Source organism: Macaca thibetana, chromosome X (assembly GCF_024542745.1).
Source record: "Macaca thibetana thibetana isolate TM-01 chromosome X, ASM2454274v1, whole genome shotgun sequence".
Classification (NCBI taxonomy): domain Eukaryota; kingdom Metazoa; phylum Chordata; class Mammalia; order Primates; family Cercopithecidae; genus Macaca; species Macaca thibetana.
In genome coordinates this window covers 5,950,832-5,973,180 of record NC_065598.1, presented here as the reverse complement: position 1 = coordinate 5,973,180, position 22,349 = coordinate 5,950,832, and the positions used below count along the sequence as shown (strand labels likewise).

The 22,349-nt window shown below is 39.0% G+C and overlaps 1 protein-coding gene across 1 annotated transcript; it reads left to right on the top strand.

Annotated features, from left to right (window-relative positions):
* The first annotated feature begins 666 nt into the window (after positions 1–666).
* On the top strand, positions 667–2,126 carry LOC126945966 (testis-specific basic protein Y 1-like). Its single transcript, XM_050775907.1, is given in 3 exon segments — positions 667–1,558; positions 1,751–1,999; positions 2,001–2,126. Coding segments are annotated over 3 exon segments (384 nt in total). The 5' UTR covers positions 667–1,456; the 3' UTR covers positions 2,034–2,126.
* Positions 2,127–22,349: the final 20,223 nt, after the last annotated feature.

The following is a 22,349-nucleotide window of genomic DNA, read 5'->3' as shown; positions in this document are numbered from 1 at the left end:
GAAATGCCTATTTAAGTCCTTTGCCTATTTGTTAACCAGACTATTTATTTATTTGTTATTGAGCTGTGTGAATTCTTTATATATTTTGGATATTAACTCATTATTAGATGTATGGTTCACAATAGTTTCTCCCAAACCATAGCCTGCCTTTTCATTTTGTTGACTGTGCAGAAGCTTTTAGTTTCCAGGCTGCTCACTTACCCTACATATTTCAGCTTCCTAGACCCCCACAGTGTGTGAATGTGTGAGCCAATTGTTTAACGCATATCATATATATAACATTATTTGTAAATAAATACCAAACAATAGTAAATAGATGTTTATGACATATATTACACACACACACACACACACACACACACGCACACACACAAATATCCTATTGGCTTAGTTTCTCCTTCTCTGAGGAACCCAGCTTGATACAGACCCAGCTGAGCGAGTGTGTTTGCTGATCTTCACCGCCTGAAGCCAGTGCTTTAAACCATGAGAATGAAACATTGAGGGGCACTATGTGGACACTGGGAGAAGGAAGTGAGATGGAAAAGTTCTTTGATCGCATCCAAGAAGTGAATGGTCCTCAAGGTGCAGCAGAGGAATTTGTAGGAGAGAGGGATGATTGATGGACAGTTTTTTTTTTTTTTTTTTTTTTTTTTTTCCTTGAGGCAGCGTTTTGTTCTTGTTGCCCAGGCTGTAATGCAATGGCGCTATCTCGGCTCACTGCAACCTCCGCCTCCCGGGTTCAAGCGATTCTCCTGCCTCAGCCTCCAGAGTAGCTGGGATTATAGGCATGCACCACCACATCCGACTAATTTTGTGTTTTCAGTAGAGATGGGGTTTCTCCAGGTTGGTCAGGCTGGTCTCAAACTCCCGAACACAGGTGATCCGCCCTCCTCGGTCTCCCAAAGTGCTGGGATTACAGGCCTGAGCCACTGTGCCTGGTCAATTGACGTCTTTATATAGCCCCAAACCCGTCCCAGTTAGCATGGAGGGATTTCAGGTAGGTGATACAGAAACTGGGTAACGATGGCAGGTGTGGAGAAATAGAATGCACCACTGAGTTGGGGGGGGGGTCCAGGGGAACCATGTGGCAGAAATATCCTCCCGTGCCACGTGATCTGCTAAAATTGAACATGGGGCGTTTAGGAGGGCTGCCATGTCAGTTTGGGAACTATCCTTAGGGCTGCTAACCCAAATCTCCCTTTCTCCAACCAGAGCACCCTGCCTTCCTCCTCAGATGTCACTCCCCCGCCACCTCCCTCAGTCAGGTCGCGCTGGTGCTTTGTGACGTCGAAGGCCTCCCTTCCCGCCCAGGGCTCCCATTGGCCGGGTAGTGGGGTGTTGACCAATCACAGCTCGGGGACGTGGTCGCCTCATTGTCCCGAGACCGCGGGAGGGGTATATACGGGGACCCCGGGCAGCCCGCGGTTGACCGTTGGGAGACGTTGAGCTGTGGAAGATGAGTCCGAAGCCGAGAGCCTCGGGATCCCCGGCCAAGACCAAGGAGAGCCGAAAGAGGAAGTCCTCTTCTCAGCAGAGCTCCAGTAGCCCGAAGAAGAAGGTGAGGGACCCCCCCAAGCTCCTCCTCGGCTTCCCTCGCCTCCTTCCTCACCAGAATCCTCTCCCGGCCTCCCCTGGCACAGCCCCCACCCGGCCCGCCCGCCCGCCTCTGAGGAAACGTCCCTGTTCCCAGCCTCCTCCATCCTCTTCCCTCAACCAGAGCCCTTCTGGCATCTCCCTGTTGTCCTTCCAGGCTACCAGGGCGGCCAAGAAGGGAAAAGCAGCTCGTGGAGGGAGAGGCGGGAAGAAACGGGCCGCGAGCAAGATGGCGGCGGCAGCGGCGACGGCCCCTGAGGCGGGGAGCGGGCCGGCGGCCCCCGGCCCCAGTGACCAGCCCAGCCAGGAGCTCCCTCAGCACGAGCTGCCCCCCGAGGAGCCAGTGAGCGAGGGGACCCAGCACGACCCCCTGAGCCAGGAGACCCAGCTGGAGGAGCCACTGAGTGAGGGGGCGGCCACCGACTCCCCCATCTCCCTGAGCAGCGACTAAGTTCAGTTCCAGTCGCCAGACCTCAGAGATCTCACCAGCACGGTGGCCCCTGGGGAAGACAATAAAATGAATGTGTTGCAAATTGATCTCAGTGACTCCGTGTTCTCTGGTGGTGGGGAGGGAGGGGAAGGAGGGGGGAAGAGGTGGTGTGTGGGGAGGGAGGGAGGGAGGGAGGAAGTGGTGGTGGGGAGGGAGGGGAAGGAGGGGGAAAGAGGTGGTGTGTGGGGAGGGAGGGAGAGAGGAAGAGGTGGTGTGAGGGGAGGGAGGGAGGAAGAGGTGGTGTGAGGGGAGGGAGGGAGGGAGGAAGTGGTGGTGTGAGGGGAGGGAGGGAGGAAGGAAGTGGTGGTGTGAGGGGAGGGAGGGAGGGAGGAAGAGGTGGGGTGTGGGGAGGGAGGGAGGAAGAGGTGGGTTATGGGGAGGGAGGGAGGGAGAGAGGAAGAGGTGGTGTGAGGGGAGGGAGGGAGGAAGAGGTGGTGTGTGGGGAGGGAAGAAGGGATGGAGGAAGAGGTGGTGTGTGGGGAGGGAGGGAGGGAGGAAGAGGTGGTGTGAGGGGAGGGAGGGAGGGAGGAAGAGGAGGTGTGTGGGGAGGGAGGGAGGGAGGAAGAGGTGGTGTGAGGGGAGGGAGGGAGGAAAGAAGGAAGAAATGGGTGGCATGTGGGGAGGGAGGGAAGTGGGGTCCCGTGGGGTTGAGGTCAAAGGGACATGTCACAGTTAGCCAGACAGGAGAATAAGGATTGCGTCACGGCTGAGAACCGGAAACAAATTTCCCCTTCACGGGATGACTCCGCTTCTTGTAAGGTTTGTTTCTTCATGCAATCTTGCTAGCACATACACCAAGTACCAAGAACCGGATTCTACCTACTTAGGTTTCATTGTTAAAATACCTTTTCGTTTATAGAAACCGATGCAAGAATCGTCTCCATCCTCTTTCCTTTCAGCGCCCCCTCCCTACAATCTAATATGATTAAGAAGAAAAATTCAAAGTAGAGCAAAATCTGTCTACTTGAAAAAAGCCTTTTTATTTTTGCAACTGAGGAGACAAAAAGTACATTTCATATTTCCATACATCAGAAATACACAGGTCTTTTCTATATATAGTAGAATTTACTGTACAAAACATATTTAAATATATGTAAATAAAATATACAACTATATTTACTATATACAAACCTATATAGATTATATATATTTATATATAAAATATATAAATACAAATATAGAAATATGGATTATATATTTATATAATATATAAATGTATATAGATTATATATACACATGTTCAAAATACATAGGTCTTTTGTATATGTACTAGAACCTACTATACATATTTATATATTTATATGTATTTTTATGCTTTATGTAGAATACATATAGAGATATTTATATATTAATATTTTATGTATAAATACATATATAAAACATATTTATATTTATATATTATATATAATCATTTGTTTTAGAAGGTAAGGCGTTAGTATTTTTCAAACATGATTCTCAGGCAAAAGGAGAAAGGAAATTCTCACTTTAAGAAGAAAAGAGTACAAAATTATCACAATTTAATTTCCAGTTGTTAATAATTACATAGACAGAATAACTCATGCCCTTTAATCTTATAATGAATAACATGTTAAACTTTTATGTGATTATGAAAATACGAATTTCCATATAATAAGCGTTTGAGATGTAAAGCACTAACTTTACAGGCAGTTTTCACTGGTTACACAGATTGTTCTTATATCTTTAAAGATGTTAAAATTAATGGTGGCTTAAAAGAGATGGTAGCATCATTTGAGAAACAACAGATGAATTCTGTTTCATCCCTTCCTTGGTGCAGTCAGGGCTTCACTTCATTAGCTTAGGAACGGATTTCAGAGCTTTGCATGTTGAACTTGTAGCTGCCTCCTATGGAATCCTATGAAACCTAGGATGCAGAAATAGGGCATTGCCCCATGTCCTGAACGCCATCATTTTGTGGTGTATTTCTTTTGTATTTCTTATATGGAAATACCATATAAGGATGAGCATGCTTGGTATAACTCAAAGCCTGTTTATTTGCAAGGCTATATAGACCCTGACCAATAAATATTTGTATGTTATGGATGGGAACAAGTCCGCATGAAAAGCTCCTGCTGTCTTTTAGGAAAGCCTGTTGGCTGTGGTTGTATATCTCTTTCCAAAGGGAAATTGGTGAACTTTCTGCTATAGTTTTTTCCATAATGACAGCATAAAAACTGAAGTAAACTGATCTTGTCAGTGGTCACTTTTGGGTTTGGTGTATATTAGGGAACAAGTTTGCAATGTGTTTCAAAATTACATTCAAGAATTAATTTTGTGCACCTTATTTTAATGCCATATTTCCATTCAAGCTCTGCAAGCCGAAACAGTCTGTGATGATTCTTTTGGCATTGAAAAAATTATCCATGGTACTTAAATCGTGTTTCTTTCATCATTTCATGGCAATAGGAGCTTCAACTGCTATTTGTTGGGAACCCATCCTGACTAGCTCTTTCACTGGGGCTTTATGTTTTATTGTGATGATTGGCAGACCTGTGTTTCAGGCATTTTCAGCTTTGGAAAGTTATTATGATTTTGAAATTATAAACCCAAAAATATCAGTGAATTTATTTTCACAAACTGTTTTAATTCATTATAGATAGTAAGTGATTTAATCAGAAATCAATAATTTAAATAATCTTTTAATTTGTTGGAACATTCACAAATACTACATCTTCCTTTAAGTCTTTCTTGATTCTACATGTTAAATACACAGTTAAATTAGTTAATAAGAGTGTTAAATATTTTCCCTCCTTCTCCAACTACCCACAAGCTGAGGCTTAAAGTAAACAGTGGAATGAGTAAAGACCCGAAGTAATATAACAGCAAAGCTGTAGTTGGCTTTTATAATAAAATAATAGATATCAAAGCTTTCTGATGTTTTTAGGCAAATCTTCCTGTGTTCCTAAAGGGAGGATCCCCTTGACAACAGTCATGAACAACAGGTGATCTGCAGATTCTCAGCTGTCAAAGACAGTTGGTGGGAAAATTTGAAAACACCTTGTACATACTTAAGAGCTCTGCATGAGATGATGTCTACATACATATGTCTCTGTCTCAGACCACAGGAAATAGGACACATGGCAGGAAGGCTCACGTCGATTCCCCTTGACCATGCAGCTTCCTCTGCTCCTGACTCCTAAGAACTTTCTGACCCATTGGTCATTCCCAGCTTCAGATCCCCACGCGTACGGATTGTTTTTGGCCCCACGTCAGTGATACATGGGGCATAGAATTGCTCTCAAAAACACTCTGGAATTGAAAAATGACAGGAGAAGCTCAATGCGATGGCTGGGTACCAGAGGGAAGGCCTTCTGCTGTTTTGAACACTGATGCTAAGTTCTAGAATAACTGCAGCTGCAGCCCATTGGGCCTGGGCATGTGTCAGGCGGGGTGTGAAATGCTCCCCATGCACGTCCTCATTTCTCCCTCACATTACCCCTGTGGATTAATCGGGGCTCTAGAGAGACACCACCAACAGGTGATCAGCAAAGATAGATGAGAGGGGATTTATTAGGGGAATTAGGGGGTGAAAAGTCTCAGGGCAGGCTGTCTGCAAGCTGGAGCCCCTGGGATGCCAGGAGTGTGACTCAGTCCACACCCAAAAACCTCAGAACCAGGGAAGTGGATGGTGTAATTCTCAGTATAAAAAGAGCCTGAAGTTCTGATGTCCAAGGGCAGGAAAAGAAGAGTCTCAGCTCCAGGAGAGAAAGGGAGGAAAGTGCCTTTCCTCTGCCCTGTTTCTCCTGTCTGGGCCCTCAGAGAACTGGATGGGGCCTGTCTCTATTGAGGGCATCTTCCCCACTCTGTCCACCAGCCCACGCCAATCTTCCCGGGAATACATGTGCAGGCTCACCCAGAAACAATGCTTTACCAGTTCCTGACGTATTCCCTAAGGCAGTCAGTCACGTTGACACCTGAAATTAACCATCACACCCTGTAAAATGGGTAGTGTCCCCACTGGACAAATGAGACAGACAGTTTGGGTACCTTTCTTATACTGCTTATAGGTTATAGAGTCAGGATTAAAACTCAGGGCTGCAAAGATCAAATTCTACACTCTACCACCCTCTTAAGGACTGCTGCTCAACGCTGTGGAAGCAGCACTGTATTACACACTGTACGAGGACTGAAGAGGCATTCGAGACACATCCCCTGCTTTAGGGACCACTTCCTACCTTGCATTCGTGACAGGAGTCATGTTTCTGTGACTTTACTATAGACCCCAGAACCAAGTGTGAATTGGCACGCTTTAGGTGTGCATAAGCTCTGCAGAAATCCTAAGAAAGAGCAAGATAATTATAGGCTCAATTCACATAGGGAAGTTTTTATGAAAACAGCTTTTAGCCAATTCCTGAAAGAAAATATTTTCACTGGCAGAAAAATGTTCTGCTGGAGAATAACTAGTTGAAGGACTTTGGCAGCAAGGGGCCCTGGACACATGTCCACAGAAGAGGGAAAAAAAGACACACAGAATAGAAACAGAATTGGGGACCCTTCAGGGAGAGGAGTAAGGAAAAGTGCTAGCCCAGCAAGCTGATATGTAATTTTGAATCTTAACTAGATTGAGAATTTGGATACAACTCAAAACTAGATAAGAGTAATTGCACTAAAAAAATGCAAGGAGCAGGGTAAAATAAAATAAAAATTCATTAATAATGAATTAAATTATTCATTCAACAAACATTTATTGGGCACCTACCATGGTCCAGGGAGAGGGCTAGATGCTAATCAAAAAATAATAATCGCTGCCATGACTGAGCAATGCCTATGAGTCATCCTTAGAATGGTGCTGGAAGATAGATGGGGCTGTCTTATTCCATCCTGAGTTTAGAAAAGATGACCCTGAGGAGCAGCCAGGCTAAGTAACCTGTTCCAGATCACCTAGTACTTGAACCGAAGCTTGTCTGACTCCAAAGCCCACACTTTCTCTGATACGCCATGTAGCCAGAAAAGGGCAATGAAGTACTAAGGTTTGCTAAGGTGTTGAGTATATGGAATAAGATAATCAGGAGTGTTTTTAAACTTGTGATAAAACACACACGACACGACATACACACTCTTAACAAATGTTGAGGTGCATGGTACAGTATTGTGAACTATATGCCCATTGTGCTACAGTGGATGCTTACAACTTTCTGGGATGGTTAATATTGCCAACTTGATTGGATTGAAGGATGTAAAGTATTGTTCCTGGGTGTGTCTGTGAGCGTGTTGCCAACGGAGATTAACATTTGAATCAGTGCATTGGGAGAGGCAGATCCACCCTCGCTCTGGGTGGGTAACATCAAAACAGTTGCCATTGCGGCTAGAATAAAGCAGGCAGAAGAAATTGGGAGGAACAGACTGGCTGAGTGTTCCAGCCTTAATCTTTCCCCTGTGCTAGATGCTTCCTGCCCTCAAACATCAGACTCCAAGTTCTTCGGCCTTTGGACTCTTGGACTTACACCAGAGGTTTGCCAGGGGCTCTTGGGTCTTTGGCCACAGACTGAGGAGTGCACTGTCGGCTTCCCTACTTTTGAGATTTTGGTACTTGAACTGATCCACCACTGACTTCTTTGCTCCTCAACTTGCGGACAGCCTATTATGGGACTTTACCTTGTGATCATGTGAGTCGATTCTCCTTAATAAACTTCCTTTCACATAAGCATCTATCTTATTAGTTCTATCTCTCCAGAGAACCTTAATACAGCTTGGTACACCAAGGTTGCTGTGCAGTTCTGGGCATGACATGGGGAGAAATATGTGATGTGGAAGCAGAGAGACTGTCTCCTCTTGTGTATATCTACTAGTTACAAAGACACATCTCACAAGAACTTTGCAGAAGACATCATCTTATTAGCAACAATAAGTTTACTTGCCCGATTCCTGAGCTGGTCACCAGCAGGGGTACAGGGATTGCCTGTGGTTTCATCAGGTATCCCATGGAGATGCACATAGCATCAGCTATTTCACAGATGCTGCACTGGCTACATAGGGATAAAATTGGAGGATAAGAACATGAACAGAATCACACATCAAAGTGGATGTATCAATGGGGAAATATATCCTGGAAGGCAACTGCTGATGTTCCAATGCATATATCTACAAGGGATTGTTGGTTTTTGTTTTTGTTGCCAACAGAATACACTTTCTAATGGTATAAGACTATGAATGCCTGCTTTTGTTAACATCAAATTGAGCAAAAGTTTAAAAGGGTTAGGAAAAAATAGCATGATAATGTTTATGTGTTCTTTGAATTTCATTTTCACTCTACTGAACATGACAGAACTCAGTAACAACAGTCCTCTTCATATAGCAAAGTTCTTGCGAGAGGAGGAATGAAAGTAACCAAGCTGAAATAATAGCTGAAGACTTCCCATCACTAACATGCATTGGACTTTGTAATTTTCTCATAAAAGAAACTGACTCCATTTGAAAAGTCTTTACACAAAATCCTCCTTGTTGCAGCCCTTGTCACCTGTGGTCCGTTTGAAGAAAGACAAAGAAAATAAAGTATCATGAATTCAACTTAATTAGTCTCAGGGCATTTTCTTGGTTTTCTCCATGTAACTTACTAGTACCTCAGAATGTGAACTGGGAGGATCTTTTCTTTCTTCTTTTCTTTTTCCTTCCTTCCTTCCTTCCTTTCTTCCTTCCTTCCTTTCTTCTTTCCTTCCTTCTTTCCTTCCTTCCTTCTTTCTTTCTTCTTTGTTTTTTGAGATAGATTCTTGCTCGGTCACCTAGGTTGGAGTGCAGTGGCACGATCCTGGCTCACTGCAAGTTCTTCTCTTTTCTTTTCTTCTTCCTTCCTTCCTTTCTTCCTTTCCTTTCCTTTCCTTTCCTTTCCTTCTCTCTCCTTTCCTTCTTTTTTTCTTTTTTTCTTCCTTTCCTCTTTGAGTTGGAATCTTGCTCTGTCACCCAGGCTAGAGGGCAGTAGTATGATCCTAGTTCACTGCAGCCTAGAACTCCTAGGCTCAAGTGATCCTCCTACCTCAGCCTCCCAAGTAGCTGGGGCTTCAGGTGCACACCATCATGCCTGGCTAATTTTTGCATATTTTTGTACAGAACAAGACCTCGCTGTATTACCTAGCTCATCTTAAACTGAACTCCGGGCGTCAAGAGATCCTCAAAACTCAGCCTCCCAAAGTGCTGGAATTACAGGTGTGAGCCACTTCACCTGTCCGTGAACTGGGAGTTTTTATACCCGTTTGCTCTGAAGGATTGAGAAGAAAATTTGTGCATTTCCATACACAAATCAACAAAATGAAATGTGTCAGATTGTAGCACAATGATGAATGTTTCCGGCAAGCCCCAGTAGTATTTTTGGATATATAGCAACTTAAATGGGCTATTCTGAACTAATTAGCAAAGTACCTATAATTTTAGTTTTCAATAAACATAGATTTTCACTAAATTCTTTTCTTTGACTTTACCTACTCATAGACAAAGATGTTTATTCCTGCAAAATAGCTAATTAGACCTCCATGATTCAATAGGAGTAGCAATACTTGAGAGGGAAGCTTCACTCACAATTTTGATAGAATGACCAAGAGAAGTTTCATTTTTATTCCTGTATGTGTAAATTCCTGTTTGTATTACAATTTATTTAAATTTTTATTTATGTATTTATCCAATTCCCATTAGGAACTGCTGTTTACTCAATGCCTCCTCAATCCTTTTGCTTCTGTTTCTTCAGTTCTCATCTGGTCTCAATAGGAGCACTACCTGAATTCACTCTGGAGTCATGGCCTGTCCTGTAATTTCTGTGTCCTGTAAACAAGGTGTCTTGTGACTGGGTGTAGTGACTCATGCCTGTAATTCCAGCACTTTGGGAGGTTGAGGTGGGCGGATCCCTTGAGGTCAGGAGTTCAAGACCAGCCTGGCCAATGTGGTAAAACCCCGTCTCCACCAAAAATACAAAAATTAGCCAGGTGTGGTGGTGCATGTCTGTAATTCCAGCTACTCTGAAGGTTGAGGCACAAGAATTGCTTGAGCCCAGGAGGCAGAGGTTGTAGTGAGCTGAGATCACACTGCTCTCTAGCCTGGGTGACAGAGTAAGACTCTGTCTCAGAAAACAAACAAACAAAAAAAGTGCCTTGTGTTGCTTTGGGAATTCTCAATAATCAAATAGCCACTGCTTTTCCTTGTATCTAAGAGACCTTCAATGATAAGACGCACCCCTATTCTTGGCCTCTGAAAGAGATGAAGTAAACATCGCCATTTAAACAGATGATACAATATTTTCTTATCACTTATAGTTTGTATTTTATACTTATTCAAACAGCACTTTTTTGTTTATTTAGTTACACCAATTTTGTGTATATATAAAAGAGAAATGATATTTAAAAATAAATGAGATAAAGGATCCCTAAAACTTTTAAAAAATTCAAAGCAATCAGAGATTACTCTGAGTTATTGAAGTTTACGTTCTTGGGCACTGTGGCATAATTTTCCACGTCATTAAATGTACTACTAACATGCCATTTTTTTGCTGTGTTTACCATTGATGTGGAACTATAGCATACATACAGACAAGTGCACAAATAATTCATATGCAGCTTGATGAATTATCACAAGAGAACACACCTGTGCATGTACCTCCATCTTTGAAAACTGGTCAAGAATCTGGCAAGCAGATCCTCTCACCACTAACTCCTCTGCTTCCTCTCCACCAGCCTCCCAATTATGACTGCACCACAGACCAGTTCAGTATCTTTTTGATATTAAATACATTAAATTGTAGAATAATTATTATTTTGCATCTGGCTTATTTTGCTTAGTGTTATGTTTGTGAGATTTATCAGTGTTGTGTGTAGTGGTGGTTAGCTCATTTTTATTGCTATGTGGTATTCTATTGCATGAAAATACTAATTTATTGATTGATATTACTACAAATGAACCCTTAGTGTGTTTCCCACTTGGGGCTATTGTAAATAAATGTCTTTGGATATATACCTAAAAGTGAAATTGATGTGTCTTGGGGTATGTGTACATTCAACTTTAGTAAATAATGACATAAGCTCTTCATAGAGTTTGTATTAATTTACACTTCCACCAACAGTGGAATTCCCGTGGAATGCTCTATCCCATTTGGTAGCCACCAGTCACATATAGTTGTTTAGATTTAATTATAATAAAATAAAATAAAATAAAATATTAAATATTTAGCTCCTTAGTCCGAGTAGCCAAATTTCAAGGTCTACATGGCCTCATGCAGCTAGTGGCTTCTATATTTAACAGCACAGAAAGAACACTTTTATCATCACAAAAAGTTCTATGGGACAGCACTGTTCTAAGTCCTTGCAACACTCAGTATTGTGAATCTCTTTAAATTTGGAAATCCAGGTGAGTGTGTGATGGTATCACTTTATGGCTTCATTTGCATTTACCTGACTGCTAATAAGTTTGAACAACTTTTCATGTTTCCTGCCTGTTTAGGAATTCTCTTTTATACAATGCCCATGAAAGTCTCTTTCTTTTATTTGTATTTGGTTGTCTTTATTTCTCTCTGATAGATTTGAAGCCACCCATTATATATTCTACTATCTCAAGCTCTTTTGAGGGCTATATTTGTTGCAAATATCTCCTTTCACTTACAACTTTCCTTTTCATTCACTTAACAGTGACTGTTTTTATTCAGAGCTTGTTTGTTATCAGGCAGCAACAATTTATAATCTTTAACTGTAAGGTTAGTGTTTTTGTGCACTGTTTATAAAAACTTGTCTACCCCAAGGACATGAGCTCTTTGTTGATTGAAATGGATACATTAATGAGTGCTGTAGAAAAAAGAAAACTGTTAGATATTCAGGATGAATAAGAAAAGTAGAAATAAATGGATTTCTGCCAAAAGGAGCTTTCATAATATAGTGCCATGTCCAAAACCACAGTTACTTTTGCACCAGCCTAATAGACCACTGTGAAGAAGGCAGAATCCTTCCATGAAGATTCTAGAAAGAGTGCAATGGTACAAGTGATCTTTTAAAAAATATCTTATTTTTATTTCAGTCATATCTTTAATATGAGTACTCATGACATCTATTAAAGACCTGATATGATTTTATGATACACTTTTGCATTTTTATGACTAAAATTACATGCATTATTTCTGCATGTAAGTTAATTCTAATTTCATTGACATTATTTTATAGGCACGTGAGACCAGCATATTTACCAGAATTTAATATATGATGAAGCTATCTTTTAATATTAACAGGGCTAGCTAACCACTTGATGGGAAAAAGCAACATCAGCAAAACAGTAATTAGATAACTAGATCCCTGCCTCACAACCTATAGCAAGTACATGTCAAGATGGAAATGCAGTTTAAAAAATAATAAATAAAGTTTTAAAAATAATAAATACATTATAAGATATAGATAAACATTGATAGAATTTGGGGATGTAGAAAGATTTTCTAAGCTGGACCCTAAATATAGAAATCAGGAGGAAACCACCTACTTCGGCTACCAGCATACACCTGGTTCTGCCATCCACCTTGCCTTCCTCCCACCCCAAACCCCTAATCCCCTCCACACACATAATGGACACTAAGTCATCCTTCAGACAGTAGCTCCAACATCATTTCTTGCCCATATACACCAACTCTATAGATCATAGAATCTCCCTGGGGAACATTTTGATACCTCTTTATAACATTTCTAAAAATTATTAGCTGTATATTTATTTCTGTAATTTTAAACATTAGCCTTCTTATCTCCTCATGAGAAAGACAAGGTGTATTTTTCTTACCATTAATACTCTGGTAATAGTGTCTCTTGCCCATAGACAGAGCTCAACAATATATTTTTTAATGAAAAAGAAAATACTTACAAGTTTTACTATACAAATAAATGCTTCTCTGTAACATAAAGGACATGTACAAATATGCAGAGACTAGCTTTTTAAACATGTGGCTTACATGTATTGAACAATTATTATATAAAGAGTTCTTAACATCAATAGAAAAATATTAATAAAATAAAATGTTAGATAAGGCTATAAAAAACTATTTACAAATGCATTTATAAGACCCATAAACATATAAAAATGTTTAAAGTCACTGGTAAACAAAACTTGCTAGCATTTAAACACTGCATAAGTTTCCCATGAAGAAACTGAAATATAATGGTAAATCATAGACAATGTGGGCCAAGATATAGGGGAAAAGAGACTCTTGGACACTTTTGATAAATGTGCTTAACATTTATTAATGGTGAGCCATTAGGAAATATATAATAAAGACCTTAAAATGTCTTAAATGTGTTTCTGTAAACATAATTTTAGGAACTTAACCAGAGAAAAATAGCAGAAGTGGGAAATTCAATAATACCGAGGAATTTTGCAACACCAAAATATCAGAATGAATTTACTCTCCTATGATAGCTATTGATTAATTAGTTATGACACATTTATGTAAGAAAACACTGATAATGAACACAGATATAATCATTATATGTTGTTTAGTGGCTGGAATAAAAATAGAGCCTTAAATAAGGCAGACAGTTTTTGTCTCTAGTGTGGTAGAATAGTGGGTGATTATTTTGAAAATTGGTTAACCATATTCTCATTTTTCTCCAATGAAATTATATATATGCATATATACACATACACACACACACACACATATATATATGATTAACAAAATGTGGCACATATATACCATGGAATACTATGCAGCCGTAAAAAGGATGAGTTCATGTCCTTTGCAGTAACATAGATGAAGCTGGAAACCATCATTCTCAGCAAACTATCACAAGATCAGAAAACCAAACACCGCATGTTCTCGCTCATAAGTGGGAGTTGATCAATGAGAACACATGGATACAGGGAGGGGAACATCACACACTGGGGTGTGTCGGGGGGTGGGGAGCTAGGGGAGGGATAACAGGAGAAATACCTAATGTAGGTGACGGGTTGATGGGTGCAGCAAACCACCATGGCATGTGTAAACCTATGTAACAAAACTGCATGTTCTGCACATGTAACCCAGAACTTAAAGTATAATAAAAAATAAATAAATAAAAAACAGCTTTGTTGAGATATAACTCACAGTTTACAATGCACCCATTTAAATTGTACAGTCCAACAGCTTTTATTCACAGGGCTGTACATCCATCACCATGATCCATTTTACAACTTTTTATTACCCCAGAGAGAAACCCCACATCTCTTAACCATTGTCCCCTCAACCCCCCCGCCATCTCTCCAAGGCCTAGACAGTCAATGGTCTACTTTCTGTCACTATGGATTGATCCATTAAGGATATTTCAGAAAAATGAAATGATATCATATGTGATCTTCTGCATCTGCCTTCTTCTGCTTAATATAACATTTTCAGGTTCATCCATGTTATAATATATATCATATATAATAAATATATACAATACATTCATGTTGTATATGAATATAATATGTTCATTTCTTTTTAATTTCCAAGTAATATTTGCACGGATATACCATGTTTTATTCATTTTTACTGTTTAGGTTTATATCTTTGAAACTTTTGAATATCTGCCTTATACACTCAACATTATGTAACTAAGGTTTCTGTAGATTACTAAATATTCCACATTTGTATTGACTGCTTTGTAATATTTTATTATGTGGTTATGCCCAATATGTAAACATTGGGCATATACATTATTTCATAGTATCATTTTTATTAACTGTCACACTTTTATAAACTATACTAACATCCCATCACAATAAGTTCCTTCCTTCCATTCTTCTTCCTTTAATTTGTTTAAAATATTTTGCCCTTTTCTGATAAAATTAGAAATATGTTGTCAAGGTCCAATAAAAATCAATATTATGCCTTTTCATATAATTTTTTTAACAAATGGCAGTAACATGTAAAATTTTGCTGTGAGAAGCAAAGGCAATATGGATTGGTCTATTTGGGATATTTCAGATAGAGTACAGCAGGATGTTTATAGCAGCTTTATTCATCGTTGCCAAAACTTGGAAGCCACCTAGATGTCCTTCAGTAGGTGAATGGATAAATGTACTGTTGTGCATCCAGACAATGGAATATTACTCAGCACTATACATAAGTGAGAATCAAGCCTCAAAAAGACACGCATATTACCAAGTGAAAGAAGCCAGTCTAAAAAGGCTATATGCTGTATAATTCCAACTATATGACATTCTGGAAAAGACAAAACTGTGGAAACAGTGAAAAGGTAGTCAGGGGTTGACAGGAGTATGCAGGAGGGACGCTTTAATAGGTGGAGCATAGAGGATTTTTAAGGCAAGGAAACTATTCTGTGTGATACTATTAGGTTGGTGCAAAAGTATTGCACCAAAGTATTGGCAAAACCCATAATTACTTTTGCACCAACCTAATATAATGATGGATGCATGTCATTATACATTTGTTCAAGCCTCTAGAATGAACAACACCAAGAGTGAACCCAAATGTGAACTATGGATTTCAGGTGACAATGATGTGTCAATGTAGGTTCATCAGTTGTCACAAATGTACCACTCTAAAAGGGGATGTTAAGAGTGGGGGAGGCTGTGCATGTGTGGGGGCAGAGGCACATGGATACTCTGTACCTTTTGCTCAATTTTGCTGTGACCCTAAAATTGCTTTAAAAAATAAAATATATTTAAAATGTTGAGCCAAACAAGGAAAGGTGCCATAGTTAATCCAAAATAATAACTGACAATCATGACTGCTTACATTTTAGAAAGGTGTGGTGGAGGCTGTATGTTCTCAAAGAGGTGGTTTGTTGGTGGAGACAGAGGTTACTTGTGAATTGTCTGTACTTTCCCTTCAATTTTACTGTGAAACCAAAACTTCCTTAAAATATAAGTTCATTAAATAAAAACTTTTTACATAGGAAAATAAATTGTTCTACCAAAAAATGACTATACTTGTATATTGATTGTAGCACTATTTACAATAGCAAAATCATGGAATTCACCAAGGTCCCCATCAACAGTGGATTGGATAAGAAAATGTGCATATACACTGTGGAATAATACACAGCTGTGAAAAAGAATAAATTCATGTCATTTGCAGCAACATGGATGCAGCTGGAGACTATTATCCCAACTGAATTAACACAAGAACAAAACCCCCAAATACCTGGGTTTTCTGTTGTTATTGTTGTTGTTCACTAAATTCACTTAGGATAAGTGAAAACCCAAATACCACATGTTCTCACTTCTAAGTGAGAGCTAAACATTGGGAATAGATGTACCTACAGATGGGAACAATAGATACCGGGGATTACTAGAGGAGGGAGGGCACAAGGGAGGCAAGGACTATCGGGTACTATGTTCAGTACCTGGGTGACAGCATCGACTGTATCTCAAACTTCAGCATCACGTGATACATATCCAGTCATAAAATCTGAATATGTACCCCCTGAATCTAAAATAAAAGTTGAAAAAAAAGTCTTCATGTAAATCAGGCAACATTTTAGATAATCTTTCGAGGCGATTTCATTTACTGTTACCATGTTAATAAAATAACTTTTAAAAATATTTTTGTTTCTTTTGTGTGCAGAGATTATTTGTGTGCATCTTGAAATCCAAAACTAAAATATAACGTGAAAATCCTGCTTTGAAATGTAGGATTATGAAGAATTAATCTTGCATGCTTTTTTCTTTCCTGAGGGTAAAATGTAGTCATTTAAAATATATGTAAATTGTTTATACTTCTACCCTTTGTGTTCACTGATAAGGAGGAATAAACAAAAATAACAGATTTGACCAAATCATAGCATTAACTGTATTTTCAGTTAATTTTCTCAGTGAATTGAATCTCATAATGAGATGATGTTTGTGAAATGGTTTTGAGAATTGGAAAACAATGGAAAAACCTAAGAGTATTTATTTAGAATGATCCTGCCCCAGCAAATACATTCATGGTACTCTCTGTGCGTCTACACAATCCACTTCACCAGAAATCATTCCAAATAATTTCGAAATTGAAACAGTTCTTCTCTTACTGCAAGAGGAGAAAATAGAACGAGGGAAATTATTTCCCTGAGGGCACATACTTAGTGCCGGAACTGATTAAAAATGGAGCCCAGAACCAGGGAAATGAGCAGTCCTGTGGGAAGAGAGAATGTGGCAGCTTACCAGTATTAAACATTTGATTAAAGGAACTACTTTGAGGCCACTGAGCAAACGCGAACTTTCTTTTTATTTCTAATAGCAGTTTTTTAGAATGGGTTCTTCAATACTTTTATTTTTCATGAAAGTCGGTAGACCCTCGTGTACACTGTGGAGTAGGAAATTATTGAGTGAGTTTTTGTAAATTCGGAATTAATTTTTTTTTAAATCTGAACTTACTTGTCAGTAAAAGGAAACACCTGAAGGCAGTATGAATTGCATCATGGGTCATTTTAAGTAAAAAGAATTAATTAGCCATGGTGATTAGAATACCCTTCCCCTTTTTCCCCTATGAACATCTCAGAAATCATAAATCTCTATAGCATCTATAGCAAATTTAATTCATGAGAATGCACAGGTAAGTAAACAAACCTAGGAATCTCTCCAACTCTCCATGAATTGAAGCCTTGAAAAACAACCAAACTAGTATCCATGATAAAAAGCCTTAATAATTAATGAGTAGCTCATTTTAATTCAACAATATTTTGTAATGTTTTCTTAATAGAAGAAAGTCAGTGTGTACACTGAAATCCTTCTGGAATAATCCATCATCTTGTTGGATCATTCCTTGTTAGATGGGTTAACTGATCCCCATAATCCATAAGTGGGAGTCTGTGTACAGGAATTGCCTGTGAAACACACTGAAAAATGGTGCACCATTGTTAAGACTCTGTTCGATACACTCTCTTATTCTTCCCATGTGCCCTAATCATAGTCTTCATTTCTGCTGAACTGGACTGTGCAGCACAGCTTCCCATTTAGGCCTGCAGCCTTAGGCAGACAAATTGGACCCAGTCTTTCTCCTCTGGTTGTGTCCTGAGCTCTGTAGTATCATAAGCTAAGACTGTTTTCCAAAGAGAAGGCATGGTGCATCCCAAGTAAACTGAGAACAAAAACTCTCTCCAGTTGAGACTATACATGTGTGTGTGTTTGTGTGTGTGTATATATGTGTGTGTGTGTATATGTGTGTGTGTTTGTGTGTGTGTATATGTGTGTGTGTGTATATATATATAATATATATATTCAAAACACCCTCCACATTCTAAAAAAAAAAAAAAAAGGTTCAGTGAAAACATCTCTGAAAAACCTAGTAATCCTACGTCTTTTACATAGTCTCATTTCCTACTAAATGGCCTAGCCCCACCTAATGATATCCACAATTTAGACCAGGATGATGTGGGATAGCAAGAGGGTGGAAAAATGTGAAGAAATAGAAATGTCTGTCCTACTTGCTATGTTAAGAAGGGGCTTCACTCTAAAATCTCCCTTTTTGTCATTTTGTAATGATTTACCCTTTAACCATTGTGTACACTGTTTGATACTTTTTCTAATGTGTATGGACTTTCTTCTCCATATCTTCTTCCTTTAAATTCATCAATGATCACAAGCTCCTCTGAGAAGAGTTCTGGTCCTCTGAGTGCACCCCACCTGGAGCGAGAGGTAGACAAACTAAAAGATGGTAACAGAAAATTCAAGTAGTGCCAGGTTAGAGAATGTAACCCTAAACTGATGGTTTCAATGCACAAGTCAGAGGTGCACAAGTCAGAGTTGCACAAGTCAGAGTTGACTTGTCAAAGAGTGGAATAAAGAACTTTTGAGCCAGATGGAACAGGGTGCACAGAAATACAGTGAAGTAAACTGCATGGTGCACTTGGGGTAATTAGGAACAGTATGAAAAATACTGGAACATATACTGGGCAGCTGTGACATGAGTGGGTCAGGTAGGCGCATTAGGAAGTATGGAGTCAGGCATGATGGCCTGCACCTATATATCCAGCTACTCAGGAGGCTGAGGCAGGAGGATCCCTTGAGCCCAGGAGTTCAAGGCTGCAGTAAGTCATGATCACACCACTGCACTCCAGCCTGGACCACAGAGCAAACTTCTGTCTCTAAAATAAAAATAAAAAGTGTGAACTTTATCCTGAAGACACTATAGAGACAACAGAGCACTTTAGCTGTGATACTAGGGAAATACATATAGCAAATCATTTTACTAATCTGCTCAAAATAACAGTAGGCTTTTCATCTTTCTCAGTCTCTGTTATAGTTTGGATCTGTGTCCCCACCCAAATCTCTTGTCAAATTGCAATCCCTAGTGCTGGAAGTGGGACCTGGTCGGAGGTGATTGGATCATGGGGGCAGATTTTCCCGTTGGTGCTGTTCTTGTGATGGTAAGTTATTGTGAGATCTGGTTGTTCAAAAGTGTGTGGCATCTCCCCGCCTCTTCTCTCCTGCTCTAGCCATGTAATATGGGCATGCTTCCCCTTCTGATTGCAAGTTTCCTGAGGCTTCCCCAGAAGTGGAGCAAATGCCAGCATCATGCTTCCTGTACAGTCTGCAGAACTTTGAGCCAATTAAAACTCTTTTCTTTATAAATTACCCAGTCTCAGGTATGTCTTTATGGTAATGCAAGAATGGACTAATACAGTCTCCATACTTATATTGGACAGTAGATGCACTCCTTCCTTGGGACCTTTCGTGTGTTTTCTGCTTTTCACAATTACCTTTTGGAATTTTACTCAAAAGATATTTTCTGGGCAAATCTTCCATGTGGACTCCTTCTATAACCCCCTCTCACATTCAATACACATACTCACGTTCTTGGTTATGTGTTTCATTTCCCTTTAGGACTATTCTCTTTCTAACAAACTCTAAGTACTCTGCATTGTATATATGCACATACCTTTTTTCTCTTTTGGTCTACCTCCCTTAATAAGGTAGATGAGAGGAGATGCGATCTATGCAGAAGTGGAAGTGCTAGCATGAGTGAGGATCTCCGGTCAACAGTGTTTAAAAAGTCTGCTCTCTCAGACAAGAGGAAATAGCATTGCATTTATTTTATAAAATGCATTGGTTTTGTTTTTCATTTATTAGGTTGGTGCAAAAGTGACTGCAATTTTTGCCATGAAGAGCAATGACAAAAAACCACAGTTACTTTTGCACTAAACTAATAAAAGGTCATAGTTTTATTGCAAACATTTTGAAAAATGTGGACAAGCAAAAAGGAATAATTTAAACTCTGATATTTTTGCTTGTCAAAGATGAGCACTTTGTCATATGTTTAAATTGTTTATATGATGTGCATTTTATGCATGATAGCTGATATGTACATTAGATGAAAATGTTTTAAAAAGTAGGTTCATACTGCATGTATAATTTTGCATTCTAGTTTACAAAATAATGCTATACTTTCAAAAAATTCCATCATGATACATATTTTAATCTGCATTTTAATGGCTAAATATTACCACTAAATTTATTCAACTAATTTTATATTGTTGAGCATTGGGACTTGTTACTGATTATCACTATTATCAGTACATCTGTAAATTCTTCAGATATAAGATCTGTAAACATCTTCAGATATAAACCTTTCTGTAAATCTGATTATTTCTTTAGGGTAAATTTCAAATTGTGGAGTTGTGATAGATTTTAAATTGTACTGTTTCCTTTTCCCGAATCTATGCCAGGTTCAAGAATAACTCAGCCCCAATAACCACATGCTATTTTATTTTCTCTGTATTTTTAGATATATCTGAGGAATTGAGAGAGTGGTCATTGTCTTTAGTTAGAATGTTTTCTTTCAGTTTAATAATTCAAACTCAACATTTATTCAATTTGCCCAACAATGCAATGTGTTTATTTCTGTATTATTTAAGCATTATTTCTCAGTAGACAAGATTCCAGTTTAAGTGATTAAGTACATAGATGAAAAATTGAGAGCTCTTCCCTTTGGAAATATTCATTTATATTGTCATCCATAATGATCAATAGTTACCTTAATTACTTAATTTTCTAACAGAAAACATTGGTGCTTACATGACTATTAAGTAACTCAAATTAATTTTAATTACTTATTCCAGAGTAATCATGTCAGCTGCTAAGACTTTAAATTGGGGAAAAAAATGTCTGGAAGGTGAGTCGCTCCTTCTCCCAAACTGAACATCAATACTTCACTAAAATGGTATAGTGCCCACTGACGTTTACTGAGCTTAGTACTAATGTCAAGCACATGCATGCTAACATACATCCTAAATATTTATGAAAAACTTAGGAAAATCATAAATGAAGAACTCCATTCAATAGAACCAACTATGTAAAGAAATGATTTCAAAGTGATGATGCATATCAGATCTAAAACGAGAGAGGACAGTAACTTGAAAATTACTCTGAAATGGAGAGAAGAAGAGAGAAGGGCATTGAATGAAGTTGGTTTTCACTCTTCAAATAGGGATTGGCTTATTCAGTTTCAAGGAGGAATCAACGCTGTTTCAAATGAAGGATATATTTTATGCCTACAATGGCAAATTGGCTTACAAATCTAATTCTGCTAGAAATAGGGATATTGGAATTTGAGAGGGAAATGCCATTCAAATTAAGATTTAATGAATTAACTCAAAAGACATCTTGTTCATGAATCTTCCATGGCAACCCCTCCCCAGACACCGTCCTCTCCTACTTAGCACATAGACCCACATACTTTGCTCTATTTTTGTTTATCTCGGGGACTATTCTCTTTCTAACATATGGGTAGCTATGTTCATTTATTCATTGATACATATTCAGGACTTAGCTCAATCACAGTCTTGTAGCTGACGCTTGAGAATATTTCTTGTATAAATGTTTGAAAAATTTTAAAATGATCCCTAGGTGCAAAAAGTCAAGCTTTTACAGAAATTTCTTCTAAGATGAGTAACCTAAATTAAAACTACCCTGTATTTCTGTTAAAGTAGTAAGGCCATTTTAAACTTCAGTCTCTTTCTCAGTAAAATAAGTGGAAGAAAACTTCATCTTCAATGAGAGCAAGAAACGATGACAAGTTCAGACCACTCAACAAGCCACTTTCTGGTTAACTCTGAAGTTTTCTCAAGAAGAGGGAGATATTGACAGCCTGTCTTCCATCAGAATAAACAGTTCCTAAAAAAAAGTGTCAGAGATCTGAAAGGCATACCCAGTAATTAGATAGAAATGCAAATGGATGCGTGTAAATCCTTTCTCTTGACAAAGCCTGTCTATCAAGATGATATTGCTTGCTAAAAAATCTTATTTTGAATGTTGAAAGCTGACTGTAAACTGCCCCCCCACTTCACCCTCCCAGGGATGCTTATGGGATAGGCATAAAGTCAGAATAAAAGCGGGAAAA